Source organism: Oncorhynchus kisutch, linkage group LG17 (genome assembly GCF_002021735.2).
Source record: "Oncorhynchus kisutch isolate 150728-3 linkage group LG17, Okis_V2, whole genome shotgun sequence".
Lineage (NCBI taxonomy): Eukaryota > Metazoa > Chordata > Actinopteri > Salmoniformes > Salmonidae > Oncorhynchus > Oncorhynchus kisutch.
Window position 1 is genome coordinate 57,879,700 of NC_034190.2, and position 18,696 is coordinate 57,898,395.

General features: G+C 42.7%; 2 protein-coding genes across 3 annotated transcripts in view; both read right to left on the reverse strand.

Moving 5' to 3' along the window:
* The window catches only part of LOC109907976 (brefeldin A-inhibited guanine nucleotide-exchange protein 2), a 34,382-nt gene extending 21,421 nt beyond the window's left edge, over positions 1 to 12,961 (reverse strand). The window contains exons 1-3 of one of the 2 annotated variants that reach the window (XM_020506301.2): positions 12,620 to 12,961; positions 2,499 to 2,529; positions 2,123 to 2,246 (exon numbers count right to left, since the gene is read on the reverse strand). In XM_020506301.2, the coding sequence (XP_020361890.1) occupies positions 2,123 to 2,246; positions 2,499 to 2,529; positions 12,620 to 12,785 (321 nt within the window). In that variant the 5' untranslated portion in view covers positions 12,786 to 12,961. The remainder of the gene's footprint in view (positions 1 to 2,122; positions 2,247 to 2,498; positions 2,530 to 12,619) is intronic. The other variant, XM_020506300.2, reaches the window with a different exon arrangement.
* A 487-nt stretch (positions 12,962 to 13,448) lies between these two features.
* pard6b (par-6 partitioning defective 6 homolog beta (C. elegans)) overlaps positions 13,449 to 18,696 on the reverse strand; it is a 37,199-nt gene continuing 31,951 nt past the window's right edge. The window contains exon 4 of the mRNA XM_020506304.2: positions 13,449 to 17,157. Within this exon, the coding sequence (XP_020361893.1) occupies positions 16,277 to 17,157 (881 nt within the window). The 3' untranslated portion in view covers positions 13,449 to 16,276. The remainder of the gene's footprint in view (positions 17,158 to 18,696) is intronic.

Below are 18,696 nucleotides of genomic sequence, written 5' to 3' on the forward strand. Positions count from 1 at the left end.
TGCGAAACCATGTTAAAACATATTTGATCAGTCATGGAAATAAAAGTGCTGAAAACAAAGTGTCTCCATATTTTAAAAGGAACAAGCTTTGAAGGGATACCACTGCCGTTTTGATGCAGGTACAGCCAACTAGTGCAAAAAAAATATTGTGACATTGTCAAAACGATACAATACGATATACAGTGCCTTCAGAGCCCTTGACTTTTCCTACATATTATTACGTTACAGCCTTACTCTAAAATTGATTAAATAAAAAAACATCCTCAGCAATCTACACATAATACCACACAGGTTTTTGGAAATGTTTTCAAATGTATAAAAACAAAAACAAAAAAAACGAACAGAAATACCTTATTTACATAAGTAATCTGACTTTTTGCTATGAGATTAGAAATTGAGCTCAGGTGCATCCTGTTTCCATTGATCATCATTGAGATGTTTCTACAACTTGGAGTCCACCTGTGACAAATTCAATTGATTGGACATGATTTGGAAAGGCACACACCAGTCTATATAAGGTCCCACAGTTGACAGTGCATGTCAGAGTAAAAACCAAGCCTCGAGGTCAAAGGAATTGTCCCTAGAGCTCAGAGACACAGATCTGGGGAAGGGTCCCAAAAACATTTCTGCAACATTGAAGGTCCCCAAGAACACATCATTCTTAAACGGAAGAAGTTTGGAAACACAGACTCTTCCTAGTGCTGGCCACCCGACCAAACTGAGCAATCGGAGGAGAAGGGTCTTGGTCAGGTGGGTAACCAAGAACCCAATGATCACTGACAGAGCGCTAGAGTTCCTCTGTGGAGATGGGAGAATCTTCCAGAAGGACAACCATCTCCGCAGCGCTACACCAATCAGGCCTTTATGGTAGAGTGGCCAGACTGAAACCACTCCTAAGTAAAAGGCACATGACAGCCCGCTTGGAGTTTGCCAAAAGGCACCTAAAGGACTCTCAGACCATGAGAAACATGATTCTCTGGTCTGATGAAATCAAGATTGAACTTTTTGGCCTGAATGCCAAGCGTCACGTCTGGAGGAAACCTGGCACCATCCCTATGGTGAAGCATGGTCGTGGCAGCATCATACTGTGGGGATGTTTTTCAGCGGCAGGGACTGGGAGACTAGTCAGGATCGAGGCAAAGATGAACAGAGCAAAGTACAGAAATCCTTGATGAAAACCTGCTCGAGCGCTCAGTACCTCAGACCCAGCCAGAGACCGGACTTGAACCCGATCGAACATCTCTGGAGAGACCTGAAAATAGCTGTGCAGCAACGCTCCCCATCCATCCTGACAGAGCTTGAGAGGATGTGCAGAGAAGAATGGGAGAAACTCCCCAAAGACAGGTGTGCTTGGAACTCCTGGGTGGCGCAGTGGTTAAGGGCGCTGTACTCTGTCATACCCGGCCGCGACCGGGAGGTCCGTGGGGCGACGCACAATTGGCCTAGCGTCGTCCGGGTTAGGGAGGGTTTGGCAGGTAGGGATGTCCTTGTCTCATCGCGCACCAGTGACTCCTGTAGCGGGCCGGGCGCAGTGCGCGCAAACCAAGGTTTCCAGGTGCATAGTGTTTCCTCCGACACATTGGTGCGGCTGGCTTCCGGGTTGGATGCGCGCTGTGTTAAGAAGCAGTGTGGCTTGGTTGGGTTGTGTATCGGAGGACGCATGACTTTCAACCTTCGTCTCTCCCGAGCCCGTACGGGAGTTGTAGCGATGAGACAAGATAGTAGCTACTAAAACAATTGGATACCACGAAATTGGGGAGAAAAAGGGAAAAAAAAAAAAAAATGAAGACAGGGGTGCCAAGCTTGTAGCGTAAACAACCAAAAAGATTCGAGGCTGTAATCGCTGCCAAAGGAGCTTCAACAAAGTACTGAGTAAAGGGTCTGAATACTTACATAAATGTGATATTTCAGTCTTTTTTAAAATAAATTAGCAAAAAACGTCTGAAAACCTGTTTTTGCTTTGTCATTATGGGGTATTGTGTGTAGATTGAGGGAGGGGGGAAACTATTATATCAATTTTAGAATAAGGCTGTAACCTAACAAGGGATCTGCATACTTTCCAAAGGCATTGTATCATCCAAAATAATACCCCAATGTAACTTCTTCCCCCATCACTACATACCTGTAAGCAGTCCAACGAGGTGCTGACAATGCGTGGGGACTTAGATTGACAGGCAAGCTCAAAAGGAAGCACATATTTGTCAGCCTCAATGTAGTTTGCTCGGGGCGGGACCACTGTGCCATCTCTGCAGGCCAAAGGAAAGATAAATGACAACAGGAACTAAAGCCTTAATATTTATGCACTTTAAGTTGCTCTGGATAAGAAAGTCTGTAAAATGACTAAAATGTTAATGTAAAACAGATTAAATCATGGAGGCCTCAGGACATTACAAACATAATAAGCACCAATAACAGTGGTGACTGCTTAATTGGTGTATCAAACCAATCGCCTGCCCATGAAATCCAAATACAAAAGAGGAAAAGGGGTTGGAACTTACTTTTGCTTCTCAAGCTCGATTTTAATTTCATCTGTGAAGACAAAAGGAACAAGATTAGTGCTGCCCGAACATTTACCTTAAAAAGTGACAACCCGCCGTGAAACAAAGTGTACACCCTGCTTCAGTTTAAGTAAAATGCTGAGGGATGGGCCTGGAGAAATGTAACCACTCAAATTCATAGACAGAGCTATGGATGCAAGGACGGACCATCCTAGATATCAAAATGATAGTTTAAGGCATATTTTGATGTTTATATTGTTTACAATTACAATGTTTACAAACATTGACGTAAACCAGGCTTATATTCTGGCTTCTGGTGGGGTACGAGAGTGTATATACACTACCGTTTAAAAGTTTGGGGTCACTTAGAAATGTCCTTGGTTTTGAAATAAAAATGTTTTGTTCATTAAAATAACAAAATTGATCAGAAATACAGTATAAACAGTGTTAATGTTGTAAATGACTATTGTAGCTGGAAACGGCAGATTTTTTATGGAATATCTACATAGGCGTACAGAGGCTCATTATCAGTAACCATCCCTCCTGTGTTCCAATGACACGTTCTGTTAGCTAATACAAGTTTAGAATTTTAAAAAGGCTAATTGATCATTAGAAAACCCTTTTGCAATTATGTTAGCACACAGCTTGAACACAGCTAACTCAGTTAGCCATTGTGTCGGGGACCGCGGATTGTCCCGGGCTTGTGGCTGTCTAAACCTCTGCTGTTTGTTGTTGTTTCAATCTTCCCCGTGACCTGCCCTGTCTGGAACTGCAAGGAGTAACAGAGTAACCTACGTTGTTACCATGACAAAGACAATCTGGTGAGAGTACCGTTGAGGACAGTGGTGTCTATCACAGGTGACTAGTTAAATAAAGGTTACACTAAGAGCATAACATTTCTGCACCCTAATTTTCTAATTGTAGTCTAACCAATTCCCAAACAGAGAAAATAAAAATCTCATTGATTTATCAAGACCAGTCCCAATGCTGTCTCGGAGCAGAGCGAAATGACACCGAAATCTTATTGCTTCAAATTCTGTTGCTTCTAACTTAAATGCTTTTTAAATAAATAAGACCTACACCACTTTTAACAGCACATTACTCAACACTAGTGAGGCTCATTTCGCCTATGGTAGGCCTACAGTAAATCTACAAATATTTTTTTCAATGACATGACTCTCTGCCAATAATTACATTTAGAGGATTGGAGGTTTCTAAATTAATATCTAAAAGAAGCATCCAATCCTCTAAATAAAATGATTTGGCGGCTTTATTTACAAAGTTCAAGAATTACCTTTCACGCTCACTCTAGGTTAAATGAAAACAAAATCTCAAATATTGTTACTTTTTAAACAAAGCGATTATGATTATTATTAATTAATATCTAAGAGGCTGTTATATCTACGTTTTTTTTATCATTCTTAATTAATAATAATAATAATATTTATTGTTTAAAAAGTAACGGTGATTTGGAGATTTCGTTTTCATTTAACCTAGAGTGAGCGAGAAAAAGGCTATTCTTGAACATGGGGTGAGACTCACTAATTTGTAAATAAAGCCAGTTTGTTATTTAGAATTCTTTATTTCTGGAGAAACCTAACTTGATTATTTAGCAGACATCACTTGCTTATAGCTGGGCTTGATGAAAACGATGTCCATTTCGTCTGTTCTCTGGTCGCAATGTAATTTTTCTTTTAGAAAAACAGCTCGTTTTTGAATGGTTACTGTGTTAAGGGTGGAGTTTTGGGCGGGGTGAGGCAAGGTGTGACTTTCAGGTTACAATAGGCTATAAGCATACAGCAGATGGCCGATTGTCCTCACTTTGATTTTGCTGTAACAATGTACTGTAGCACCATGACCAGGATCTTTATTCATTTATTAAGTGAGCAGATTAGTGCTTTCAGGAGGAATGGAAAATCTACGAGAGACATTTCAAAAATACTGGTAGACTTGGGGATTTTGGTCACGAACAGTGCTTTGCGCAAACACCATCATCAGATGCCTGTTTTATGCCAAACCTGATAGCACAGGAAAATGAACAGGTACAGTAGTTGACAATACTGTAAAGTAGGCCTAATAATGCTAAAAATAATGCTTAAATAAATTGACTGCTGGTCTTTACTGTACGCTGCACATTTTTACGTTGCATTTCATTTCCATCCACTCACTGATGAATGAAGATGATGATGAGCGATCGGCAAAGGCCATCTGGAATCTGCTGGCATCACGACAACATCAACATCGCTCTAATTACAGTCAAAAGACAGCTTAAGAAACTTGCGTGGACTTATGGAAAGGCTCGGTAAGAAATGTTTATTTATTTATATATACACTGCTCAAAAAAAATAAAGGGAACACTAAAACAACACAATGTAACAAGTCAATCACACTTCTGTGAAATCAAACTGTCCACTTAGGAAGCAACACTGATTGACAATACATTTCACATGCTGTTGTGCAAATGGAATAGACAACAGGTGGAAATTATAAGCAATTAGCAAGACACCCCCAATAAAGGAGTGGTTCTGCAGGTGATAACCACAGACCACTTCTCAGTTCCTATGCTTCCTGGCTGATGTTTTGGTCACTTTTGAATGCTGGCGGTGCTTTCACTCTAGTGGTAGCATGAGACGGAGTCTACAACCCACACAAGTGGCTCAGGTAGTGCAGCTCATCCAGGATGGCACATCAATGCAAGCTGTGGCAAGAAGGTTTGCTGTATCTGTCAGCGTAGTGTCCAGAGCATGGAGGCGCTACCAGGAGACAGGCCAGTACATCAGGAGACGTGGAAGAGGCCGTAGGAGGGCAACAACCCAGCAGCAGGACCGCTACCTCCGCCTTTGTGCAAGGAGGGGCAGGAGGAGCACTGCCAGAGCCCTGCAAAATGACCTCCAGCAGGCCACAAATGTGCATGTGTCTGCTCAAACGGTCAGAAACAGACTCCATGAGGGTGGTATGAGGGCCCGACATCCACAGGTGGGGGTTGTGCTTACAGCCCAACACCGTGCAGGACGTTTGGCATTTGCCAGAAAACACCAAGATTGGCAAATTCGCCACTGGCGCCCTGTGCTCATCACAGATGAAAGCAGGTTCACACTGAGCACGTGACAGATGTGACAGTCTGGAGACGCCGTGGAGAACGTTCTGCTGCCTGCAACATCCTCCAGCATGACCGGTTTGGCGGTGGGTCAGTCATGGTATGGGGTGGCATTTCTTTGGGGGGCCGCACAACCCTCCATGTGCTCGCCAGAGGTAGCCTGACTGACATTCGATACCGAGATGAGATCCTCAGACCCCTTGTGAGACCATATGCTGGTGCGGTTGGCCCTGGGTTCCTCCTAATGGAAGACAATGCTAGACCTCATGTGGCTGGACTGTGTCAGCAGTTCCTGCAAGAGGAAGGCATTGATGCTATGGACTGGCCCGCCTGTTCCCCAGACCTGAATCCAATTGAGCACATCTGGGACATCAAGTCTCTCTCCATCCACCAATGCCACGTTGCACCACAGACTGTCCAGGAGTTGGCGGATGCTTTCGTCCAGGTCTGGGAGGAGATCCCTCAGGAGACCATCCGCCACCTCATCAGGAGCATGCCCAGGCGTTGTAGGGAGGTCATACAGGCACGTGGAGGCCACACACACTAATGAGCCTAATTTTGACTTGTGTTAAGGACATTACATCAAAGATGGATCAGCCTGTAGTGTGGTTTTCCACTTTAATTTTGAGTGTGACTCCAAATCCAGACCTCCATGGGTTGATAAATTTGATTTCCATCATCTTTCACTTATAATTCACTGTATCACAATTCCAGTTGTTCAGAAGTTTACATACACTAAGTTGACTGTGCATTTAAACAGCTTGGGAAATTCCAGAAAATGATGTCATGGCTTTAGAAGCTTCTGATAGGCTAATTGTCATCATTTGAGTCAATTGGAGGTGTACCTGTGGATGTATTTCAAGGTCTACCTTCAAACTCGGTGCCTCTTTGCTTGACATCATGGGAAAATCAAAAGAAATCAGCCAGACCCGCAGAAAAACAAATTACAGACCTCCACAAGTCTGGATCATCATTGGGAGCAATTTCCAAATGTCTGAAGGTCCCACATTCATCTGTGCAAACAATAGTACACAAGTATAAACACCATGGGACCACACAGACATCATACCGCTCAGGAAGGAGACGCATTCTGTCTCCTACAGATGAACGTACTTTGGTGCGAAAGGGCAATTCAATCCCAGAACAACAGCAAAGGACCTTGTGAAGATGCTGGAAGAAAGGTACAAAAGTATCTATATCCACAGTAAAACGAGTCCGATATCAACAGAACCTGAAAGGCCGCTCAGCAAGGAAGAATCTACTGCTTCAAAACCACCATAAAAAGAAGTCAGACTACGGTTTGCAACTGCACATGGGAACAAAGATGGTACTTTTTGGAGCAGATGTTAATGCGAGTGTAGCGAAATGCTTGTGCTTCTAGTTCCGACAATGCAGTAATAATCCAACAAGTAATCTAACTAACATTTTTTTTTTAAACTACTGTCTTATACACAGTGTAAGGGGATAAAGAATATAACATAATACGTACAGCATAGGCAAGATACAGTAGATGGTATCGAGTACAGTATATACATATGAGATGAGTATGTAAACAAAGTGGCATAGTTAAAGTGGCTAGTGATCCATGTATTACATAAGGATGCAGTAGATGATATAGAGTACAGTATATACGTATACATATGAGATGAATAATGTAGGGTATGTAAACATTATATTAGGTAGCATTGTTTAAAGTGGCTAGTGATATATTTTACATCATTTCCCATCAATTCCCATTATTAAAGTGGCTGGAGTTGAGTCAGTGTGTTGGCAGCAGCCACTCAATGTTAGTGGTGGCTGGTTAACAGTTTGATGGCCTTGAGATAGAAGCTGTTTTTCAGTCTCTCGGTCCCAGCTTTGATGCACCTGTACTGACCTCGCCTTCTGGATGATAGCGGGGTGAACAGGCAGTGGCTCGGTTGGTTGTTGTCCTTGATGATCTTTATGGCCTTCCTGTAACATCGGGTGGTGTAGGTGTCCTGGAGGGCAGGTAGTTTGCCCCCGGTGATGCGTTGTGCAGACCTCACTACCCTCTGGAGAGCCTTACGGTTGTGGGCGGAGCAGTTGCCGTACCAGGCGGTGATACAGCCCGCCAGGATGCTCTCAATTGTGCATCTGTAGAAGTTTGTGAGTGCTTTTGGTGACAAGCCGAATTTCTTCAGCCTCCTGAGGTTGAAGAGGCGCTGCTGCGCCTTCTTCACGATGCTGTCTGTATGAGTGGACCAATTCAGTTTGTCTGTGATGTGTATGCCGAGGAACTTAAAACTTGCTACCCTCTCCACTACTGTTCCATCGATGTGGATAGGGGGGTGTTCCCTCTGCTGTTTCCTGAAGTCCACAATCATCTCCTTAGTTTTGTTGACGTTGAGTGTGAGGTTATTTTCCTGACACCACACTCCGAGGGCCCTCACCTCCTCCCTGTAGGCCGTCTCGTCGTTGTTGGTAATCAAGCCTACCACTGTTGTGTCGTCTGCAAACTTGATGAGTTGGAGGCGTGCGTGGCCACGCAGTCGTGGGTGAACAGGGAGTACAGGAGAGGGCTCAGAACGCACCCTTTGTGGGGCCCCAGTGTTGAGGATCAGCGGGGTGGAGATGTTGTTGCCTACCCTCACCACCTGGGGGCGGCCCGTCAGGAAGTCCAGTACCCAGTTGCACAGGGCGGGGTCGAGACCCAGGGTCTCGAGCTTGATGACGAGCTTGGAGGGTACTATGGTGTTGAATGCCGAGCTGTAGTCGATGAACAGCATTCTGACCCACTATGAATGTGATGAAAATTACAGGCCTCTCATCTTTTTAAGTGGGAGAACTTGCACAATTGGTGGCTGACTAAATACTTTTTTGCCCCACTGTATATTTATTTAACTAGGCTGGTCAGTTAAGAACAAATTCTTATTTACAATGACGGCCTATCCCAGCCAAACCTGGACGAAGTTGGGCAATTGTGCGCTGCTCTATGGGACTCCCAATCACGGCCGGATGTGATACAGCCTTGATTTGAACTAGGTACTGTAGTGACACCTCTTGCACTAAGAAGCAGTGCCTTAAACCGCTGCGCCGCTCAGGAGCCCCAGTGTGGTGTACCGTAGGGCAGCTCTCTAGGCCCTCTATTCTTTTCTATTTTTACCAATGACTTGCCATTGGCATTAAACAAAGCATGCATGTCCATGTATGCTGATGATTCAGCCATACACGCATCAGAAACCACTGCTTATGAAGTCACTGAAACCCTTAACAAAGAGTTGGTCTGTTTTGGAATGGGTGGCCAGTAATAAACTGGTCCGAACATCTCTAAACCTAAGAGCATTGTATTTGGTAAAAATCCTTCCTTAAATTCTGGACCTCAGCAGAATCTGGTCATGAATGGTGTGGCTGAAGAACAAGATGAAGACACTAAATTACTTGGTGTTATCAAAGTCTGTTAACTGTCATGGTCAAAATATATAGATTCAATGGTTATAAAGATGGGGAGAGGTCTGTCAGTAATAAAGATATGCTCTGCTTTTTTGACACCTCACTTCACAAAGCAAATCCAGCAGGCTCTAGTTTATCTTAATTATTGTTCAGTCATATGGTCAAGTGCTGCAAAGAAAGACCTAGTTAAACTGCAGCTGGTCCAGAACAGAGTGGCACATTTTGCTCTTCATTGTAATCAGAGGTCTAATATTAATACCATGCATGCCAGTAGGGTTGCAAAATTCCAGGAACTACCAATAAATTCACTGGTTTTCCAGAAATCCTGGTTGGAGAATTACAGATTTGCTGCTTATTCTGGGAAATCTCCAACTGGGACTTCAGGAAAACAAGGAATTTATTGAAAGTTCACAGCATTTTGCCAACTTACCTGCCAGTCTCTCTTGGCTAAGAGTTGATAAAAGACTGACTGTGTCACTTCTTGTAACAATGTGTTGGTAATTCCAAATTGTGCCACCCCACAGTTTGTGACCCCACTGCAGTAGAGCACAGTACAGTAAATAAAAGTAGTAAAGTTCAGTAGATTCTGTACAATACAGTACAAGAGTAGAGTGGAATGTAATATACTCTACTGGACTGTACTCAACTTTCCTTGACTGTGATGTGCAAACTTGTGAAACATTGATGTCTATGAATGGTACAGATCTTGTTTGGGGGTGGAGTTTATTAGAATAATACCCAAACATGTAAAGGAAGATATTACATTGTTCTACCTATTCAGGATACATCACCATGAAGAGAATGACATTCATAAGAATGCATTTCTTTATAGTACAGATCAAGGACCCATGATGACATTCTGTTACCGGGGTTTGATCCACTTCTGTTACTGTAGTTCAATAACTAAAAGAGATCATATCGTAGCTGACACCACATTCTTTCTGCAGACATATCTACTACGAATTAAGATTCAAATAAGAGTTTTTGGAGAACATGGTCACATAAAAAACATTGATATTTTACTGTCATTCTGTTACCAAACCACTGTTCCTGCACTGTTCCTCAAGCAAATGTGTTTTAGTAAAATGTTCAGTGGCAATTGTTAAAAGTAGACTTGAGCATGATTTGTTAAACTTTCCAATTAATGGTTTTTGGTTGGCATACATTGAAAAAAAGAACAAATGGGTCCCAGCGTCACTCTGTTATGGTGGAATTTCCCCCAGCTGACTTGCCTACATGTTCTGAAATACATTTTAACTTTTAGAAAGATAAGCTTGAAATAGGCCTGGTATAATTGACTCAACAACCAAAACACGTACCCGTTTGGGTTTCCTAACGAACCAGAAAATCAACAGTTCTTTCTGGTTGTTTTTGTCAAAGTTAGCTAGCCAACTCATTGATCCTGCTTTGTACTATACCCCTCAGAAGTGTCTCCTCTGTGACTCAATTCATTTCAGTAGCATAGAAATGAGTGTCAACATACCCATTTATACAGTTACATTAGCAAAAACAAATCAAACGGACTTCAAACCATTGATATTATGGTGTTATGCGAACTGAAATTAAAGTAGGCCTACACTCCACCGCAAAACCCATAAACCTCTAGCTAATGACCAGACACAATCGTATCCCCTTGACATTGATCTGTCCAAAGTTGTGACACAAGGGCCTGTGCTCATAATAGCTCTGTCGAAACAGGCCTAAATGCACCACCCAATGTCACAATTTTGCTTATGTATTAGGCCTCCGCATTAGCATACAAGGCCAGATGTGATCAACGGCTGCATCACACACATCCAGACGACCAACTGCTGCTATACCCAAGGACTCCACATACTGATATTCTTGGCAACTGCTGACACACAAAAGTTGGGGGGGGGGGGGGGTCTGAAAACTGCTTAATCCGAAAGGGGAGAAAAAGATGCCCTGAATCTCCCAAGGCTCATCTGGGATCCATAAACATTCCATTATCTGTGGAAGCAGCATTATAATTATTGCACCACTGGACACCTCCAGTCACTCATCTCCCCTTTAGAATACGTATAATCAGGATATACAACTTGTGCATGTCTAAATGTCACAACCTAGAATACATTACAGTGCAGTAAAGTGCAAATGAACAAACTATGGTGCCAGACAGTGTCTGTTGGAAGTGGAACCCCCCCTAGGACATTTAGCCTAATTGCTCGATGGCATGTGTGCATACACAAACTAGGGAGAACCAGTCCATTGGCCACTCAGTTTGTGAAAAAGAGCGGCTAATATTTGTCAGAGGATAAGGATTCATTGTGGCATTCTTATTATAGCATGTTATCAGATTAACAATGCTCATTATAACAAAGAACTTCGGCAATGAAGTGTAGCGGTGATAGGCAGGCAGGTTCTCCCACCACCACTCCAAACCAGGATAAAAGCAACATCTATGCCAACAACAAGTATGCCATGAATAAACTAGAGTCTAAGTAAACTGTATAGTGTGCCAAATATGATAGTCTATGAATGGGCTGGGTAATGTAAATATGGTGAGATTCACTTAAAGGGAGCAAAGTCAACATTTACCCACCTGATGAATCTGGAGCTACTTCAGTATGGGGTTACCCGTCTGTGACAATGTGTCGCCTGGAATCTAAGTGGTGAATAGGAAACCATTGCTTGTCTACCTGCCATGAATCATAAATAATGTAGTGCAGGACCGGGTCAAAGCACAAACTTGTTTGCCTCTTATTTCCATCTCAAAATAAGTGAGGGAGAGACAATAGGCTTCGAAGTTCCCGGAAGTATGCTATCACTGAACTGGAATTTCTGGTAGCTTAAAACATCTAGCTAGAAATTCTTCTAGATTAGACCAATGATGGGTTTACACACATCACAGGGTTAAACCCTGCTCAATAACCTCGTGTTTTTTTTGGACAACAGCAACTATGCCGTTCTGAACTAGCAGTAAAAATGAACATTCAACTAAAGTAAAATACACATGTGTATTCATTAACAGTCAAAATTTACAGCTGCCATGTCTCCAACATGTTTACCATTTAGCAGTATTGATATATATTTTAAAAAACAGCACAAGAGCAATGCGTGGGAGTGTAAAACTATCCCTCCACTGCTCAGTGGAAAATAGACGTCAGAATATCCTGATTGAAGTAAATTGCCAGCTGACTGAAGGTGACAGTGCTACGTACTGTACAATGATTGGTCCAATGGCTAGGTAGCAAGCTAACTCGTTAGCCAACTAGCTAGCTGTCAAAGTTGACATGGATGATATTGCAAACTGAAGACATAGCATTTGACTGAATATAATAGCCTAGTGTTCACATGCAGTCAGATATATGACAAGGCTCCACGATCATTAACTAGTTTTCAAAGACTGGAAGCATTGAACATTATGCTGCGTTGTGTTGGTAGCTATCTAGCCACCAATCTGGCTAATCGAACTGGCTAGCAAGCTTGCTAACTTGACAGGAGGCCATTGAACGCCATAGCTAGCTCGCTAACAAACAAAATTAACTAGTTAGCCCGGAAGGGCTAACGTTAGGTAGCTAAAATATTACGTTGAAGAAATAACAACACTAAGGATGCAACGTCCACCAATAAAAATATTTAACTCACGCACCAAGAGCCACTTGGCATGCTTTACGCAGCTGGCTGTGCTGGCTCCGCTTCACCTCCTTATCCGACAGGATTTTTTCCAGCGCCCTAGACAGAAACATGCTCTTGGTTTTTGTGCTTTCCGTCTGCTTCTGGTGTTGTTGTTGAGCAAGACGTTGTTGCTGTTGCATCTTTTGATAAAACTGCTGCTCTCTCAGGCCGGCATCTCTGGCCTGACCATGCGTAGTTGCAGGCGAGAGAAATGCTAACTAAACCAGGCTATCGGTGTGTCAATCCACCGAGTTTGTTGGGGCTGCTACCTCAGCACTGAGTCGCCATGTTGTTTACACGTCACGTGATTCTAAACTGATTTTGACGCTTTGGCCCCCTCCACTGGATCGAATGATCCCCTTCAGTTTCCCAACAAAACCTTATATGCGTCATGCTGATTAGGGTTTTATACATATTTCTTATAGATAATATTTTAACCCCGACGTGACTCGTTAGTATTAGGTTGAATTGATTTGGATTCTTCTGAAAGCAGCAGTGTGGCCCAAAAATATCTGGAGTTAGGTTAAAAAAAAGTATTGTTTTATAGAAACATGATGGAAAGGGAAAGGCTGATACCTCGTCCTTGGTACAACTGAATGCGTTACCAGCATCTTCGCTACTATGTTTCAATTGTGCCCAAGCCAATGGTCCCAAGTCTGGAACATGACAAGATATGATGGGAGCACTTGCACATGATATGATCCTCAGCATTTTGTTACTTTTGGCTCATGAAATATTTACATTTTTATTATTACAAAAACCAGCATTTTAAATGAAGGGAAATAAACAAAACATATAGTCAATGATTGCTACATATTAGTTTATTTTTTCCAGCTCATGGAATGAATAATTATACATGTGCATCTATTCATACATTTCTTTACTACTTTAAAACATTTTCATTAAATGTGATAAAAATGTACATCATATAGCATTAATAAGAAAATACTGAAAATGTTCAGTACAAATCTATACCTTAGGATTTATCTAGCAAGCAGAAATCCTTGCTCATTATCTTAAAAAAAAAAGGAACTGACACAAAACAATATAATTCTGAAGCCTGTTGTGTATTCTCTGAAATACAGGGTTTATCCAGGAATAAAGTCACAGTATAAACTGCTTGTACAGAAAAACATTTGAATCAAACTACTTTTAATAGGACAAGAAGAAGTACCTACCAGGAATAGATGAGATCATGAACTTCAACCATGAATTAACATAGTGGATCAGTTACACAAATGAAAACATATGACTTTTCATTGCTATGCTGAAACATGATTACAAAATAAATAGCCGTGGTTACAATCCCAATGCCCTGTGTAGTTAAAACAAAAATAAATTAAACAGATTTCTAAAATTCAGCCATTCAAAATGTCACTCGTCATGCTTTGACTGTTACAGAACTGTTTGGAATGAGAGACAAAGCAAATCTCAACTTGTCAACACCGTGTGTACCATAACAGAGAATTGAGTAGTACCACAGTGTCAATGAGTCAGTATGATAGGGAGTGGAAGTTCAGTTCACATACCCTGCTCTGAGCAGATGTTTGATCACAGATCCAGTGTTTATGATTCTCATTAGGTATTTCTACAGGTAAGACAAGACTGCAGTCCAGCTCAATAGAGGGGGTTAGAGGGGAGTAAGGCAACTGTTCCCAGTACATTTAGTTTCCCTAGCAAAAGCCAAAATCAATGAGAAATGATGCACATCAGTGCCCCATCTGCTCTCAAAGGAGTATGTTAGCTTCTATTACTGTTTACATGTTGAGTACAGCCTTAGTGTTAATTCCCAAATATACTTCACAACAGCTCAATGGCAACTGATCACAGAGAATTAAACTACAATCTATCGGAATGAAGACATTCTGCAGTACTCGCCTGATAAGTTTCACGTTAAGCATTTGTAGTTTGGTGCATAGCCGCGGGAAGTAGCTTGCGGGCAGGGGTACTGCAGCACCTTCAGTACCCCAACTTCCCACAGCTATGGTCCGGTGAGAAACTGTCTCGTGTTTTGGGCAAGTCTGTTGGATCGATGCTACCGGCATTCTAAAATCACCTTGCTGGTGTTGACCTTCCTGAACAACCACAGGTACAGACATCAGGTGACAGACATGTGACCAGGAACAGGTGATAATACGCACTCCCCTCACCTGATCCAAGTTATTCAATGCGTAGCACTAGACGAACTCCACCTTACTCAAACACAAGGTGCAAACACAGAGACTCCTCTCTTGGGGCATTAGTGTCTTAGCTCTAAGTTATGTAACATCAGTCACAGTCCAGTTATTCATGTGCAATCTATACCAGTATTACATTCTTTGAAATAGGGACAAATACTGTATATGAAGTGAGGGCACTGTTCAAACATGAATGATTCAGGCCACATCGAAGTGAACTTCGAGATGGAAAACTGTAAGAAAGTCCACCCTATCGGTTACATGTACTTCCACCCATACAAAACATGGACAGATGAAAAAAAGAGAGAACATGAGGAACATACTGAGATGCGTGAAGAGTCATGGTCAGAGAAATCAGAGAATCACATATACAATCACATACTGTCACGCTTTATAGACAAAGTGGGGAAATAGCCCTTGTCATGATGAAAGAAAAGTTCAATAAAAACAAAAAACAAGAAAGATGGATCTTCCTCACCCCACACAACGACATCCTGAATTATTACCGACGACAGTAATGTAGAGATATGGTCCTTACCCATGGGTCCTTAGAATTCCAATATTGTATGTTGCGGTACACTTATTTTCCACTAAATAAAAAAATCATACAGTAAATTATTTGATTGAAATAAAACAGCATTAAACCTTAAAGATTTTCGAAAGTCCAGTTGCTTCGCATAATTGCTTCTAGTTGGTTTTTAATGATTATCAACATTAAAAGCGTGTGGGAAAAAACATAGGAATAGTGGTTAACCCTGTTCGGATCCACACAAAGCCCATATTTGTTTTTTCCCCATCAGACTAAAATTAGAGTATTATTGCAGACCTCTGCTCTTTGTTGGTTACTATGGTAACAGGTAGGATGGAAGCCATTACTTCAGTTCCCACATGCTGTAATCACCTAGGAGAGGGCTTGTTGTCATTTACAAAGTGACCAGGCAAAAGCAGATTGTCAAATGTGCTCAAGACACAGTCTCCTCTATCTAACAAGCCAGGGTAGAATAGCTAGGGAGAGGTCAGAGCATACATGTGCATTCATTTTCCCCCTTCTTTCATTAAAATCAGTACTTTCGTACAGTTCACAAAATTGAAAAAACAAAAACAAAAAACTGAGAATACCATCTCATTCCTGCCATCAAGAGGAAGAATATAGAAACGGTCTCCCCCTCCCAAAATAGAAACAAGTGCTTTTTGTGGTTTTGAATCAGGAGTTTCCCCTTCCACACAAACACCATGTGTAATTAATGTGTCTGTAGGTCACAGTGTGGGGAGGGCTGTGGCGATACTATGGCACGCATGCGTAGGTCTTGGCGTTTGTCTTCTTTGTGTATGCATGAAGGTATCTGAATGTATGTGCAAGACTATGTTTTTGCATATAAGAGCGAGAGTAAAACTATTTAAGTATGAATGTGTGCGTGCTGTAATTATTGTGCAAGTATGAAGAGTGTATGTGTCTACAGTGTGATGAGTGTGCCGTCCTCCTCAAGGCTCCTTCCTTCTAGGCCCCTGTCGGGCGTGCTGACCGTGCTCAGTGAACCGGTGCTGGAGGCCAGGTCTCCGTTGGCTGTGGAGCGGAGGTTCAGGTGGGGCTCGTAGCGGGGCAGGGAGGGCATGCTGCAGCTGGCCGAGGCTGCCCGTGGGATGGGCAAGGCCTCCCCGTCTGCCTCGATCACCAGGTCCTCATCATCCTCATCACTTTCTAGCTCCTCTGGGTGGAAGTTCTGGATGATGTGTGCTGGGGTCGTCACTATGGCAGCACCAGGGGTGAAATAACCGTAGAAACTTGCGCCGCTGTCAGAAGAGCGACCCGAACTCCCAGAAGCCGCCCCACCCCCTCCGCCACTGCTCCGTATGATGTTGTTGCGCTGGTTGGCTGGCTTCACCGTCACAATGAGGTTGTGGCTGTTGGCGATCATCATGTCAGTCACCTGGTCCAGAGACTTGCCTTGAACCTCGATGCCGTTGACTTCAAGCACCTCGTCGTTGACGGCCAGCAGGCCAGTGCTCTCAGCTAGGCCCCCAGGCACCATGCGGGAGATGAAGATCCCAGGAACCTTCTCCAGACCCTGGGGTGTGACCCGGACGCTGGAGCCGTCGCGGATGTAGAAACCCAATGGTTTCTCCTGGCCATGCTTGTAGAGGCGCACCCGGCGGTGTGTCTCAGGGAGGATGTCCACGTCGATGATGGAGGAGACAGGCCTGAAGTCCCTGGGCAGGCTAATGATCACAGGGGGCTTCTTCCGGTTGGCATCAGGCCGCAGTAACACGGCAGCTAGGACAGTCTTCTTAGGACGGGTCAGAGAGTCCGTACCAAACGCGGAGTAGTCTGCTTCCTCTGCAAAAAGAGAGGGGGAAAACATATGTAATAGAACCAACCATATCAATATCACATCAGTGCAGACGGGTTCCAATATCATCCCATAAATGCTTACTGACAATCATTATCATGGTGGAAGTATAATTCATTACTGACATTATACTGCAGACTTTACTGTAGTTATGCAAAAGAGATTGTGTTTCTCTAAGCCCAATGCTTCCCTTATCTTAGAGCCACTCCCTCCTTTCACTAGACTTGTTTCAGTGGTTTCCTCTGCCCTTCCCTGGTATTATTCCTCATGTGGAGTAAATGGAAGCATAGACTCCTGTCTCTATTTCATGAAAGGGCTTTCTGAATTCCTTACAGGCTTACTCATGGTGACCGTGCTGCTGTGGGACATACCTGAGCATGGCTCAGAGCAGGGACAAGACTCTATACTAGATCAAAGGTCTGGGAGGACAGAGAGAACCAGGCAATGGCTCTAATGGTTAACTACCAGCACACAGATGCTGAACATTATCATAAACATTAACTCCCTCCTGTGTTGTGTGCCCCAGTCACTCTATCGCTCTGTCTTTTCTCTCTCCTGCTGGCTAGATATACACAGTACCAGTCAAAAGTTTGGACACACCTACTCATTCAAGGGTTTTTCTTTATTGTAACTATTTTCTACATTGTATAATAATAATAATAAATAATAACAATAATAACAACAATAACAACAACAATAACTATGAAATAACATATGGAGTCACAAAGTAAGCAAAAAAAAAAAGTGTTAAACAAATCAACATTTATTTTATATTTGAGATTTTTCAAAATAGCCACCGTTTGCCTTGATGACAGCCTTGCACGCTTTTCCAACAGTCTTGAAGGAGTTCCCACATATGCTGACCACTTGTTGGCTGCTTTTACTTCACTCCACGGACCAACTCAATGTAGAAAAAAAGTAGGTGTATCCAAACGTTTGACTGGTACTGTATATCCTAGAATGAAAGACATGTTTCCGTACCCCATGGTGTTGTAACGTAGTGTACACTGAAGTTAGCTCAGGTGATGTGGATATACTGTATGCATCATCTAGAATTGTCCAGGGATAGTTGCGTTGTCACTATAGACTGTGTGGATCTGGGATAGGGTCTAGGCAGGTTGTAGATAAGGATTCCAGAACTCAGATTCTGACAGGTACTCCCTCCTCCCCTCCCCATATCAACAAGAAAAACAAAGGATCAATTGTACAGAGAAGCGGTATCCCATTTCAATTCCCATGAGACATTTATTACCAGGACGAATAACTACAAAATAAATAGGTTTAAATATTCACAAAAACACACTGGGTATGTTGAGTTAAAATACTTTAACACACACAATAATCCAGACGCAATGTTTTTGAAGCATCCAGCTAATACGCTACATGACCAGAAGTATGGACACCTGCTTGTTGAACATCTCATTCCAAAATCATCCGTATTATTTTTGGGTCCCCCCTTCGCTGCTACTGTATAAGAGCAGATATGTTCCAATGTTCAAGAGTGGAGCACTCTTCTGGGAAGGGTT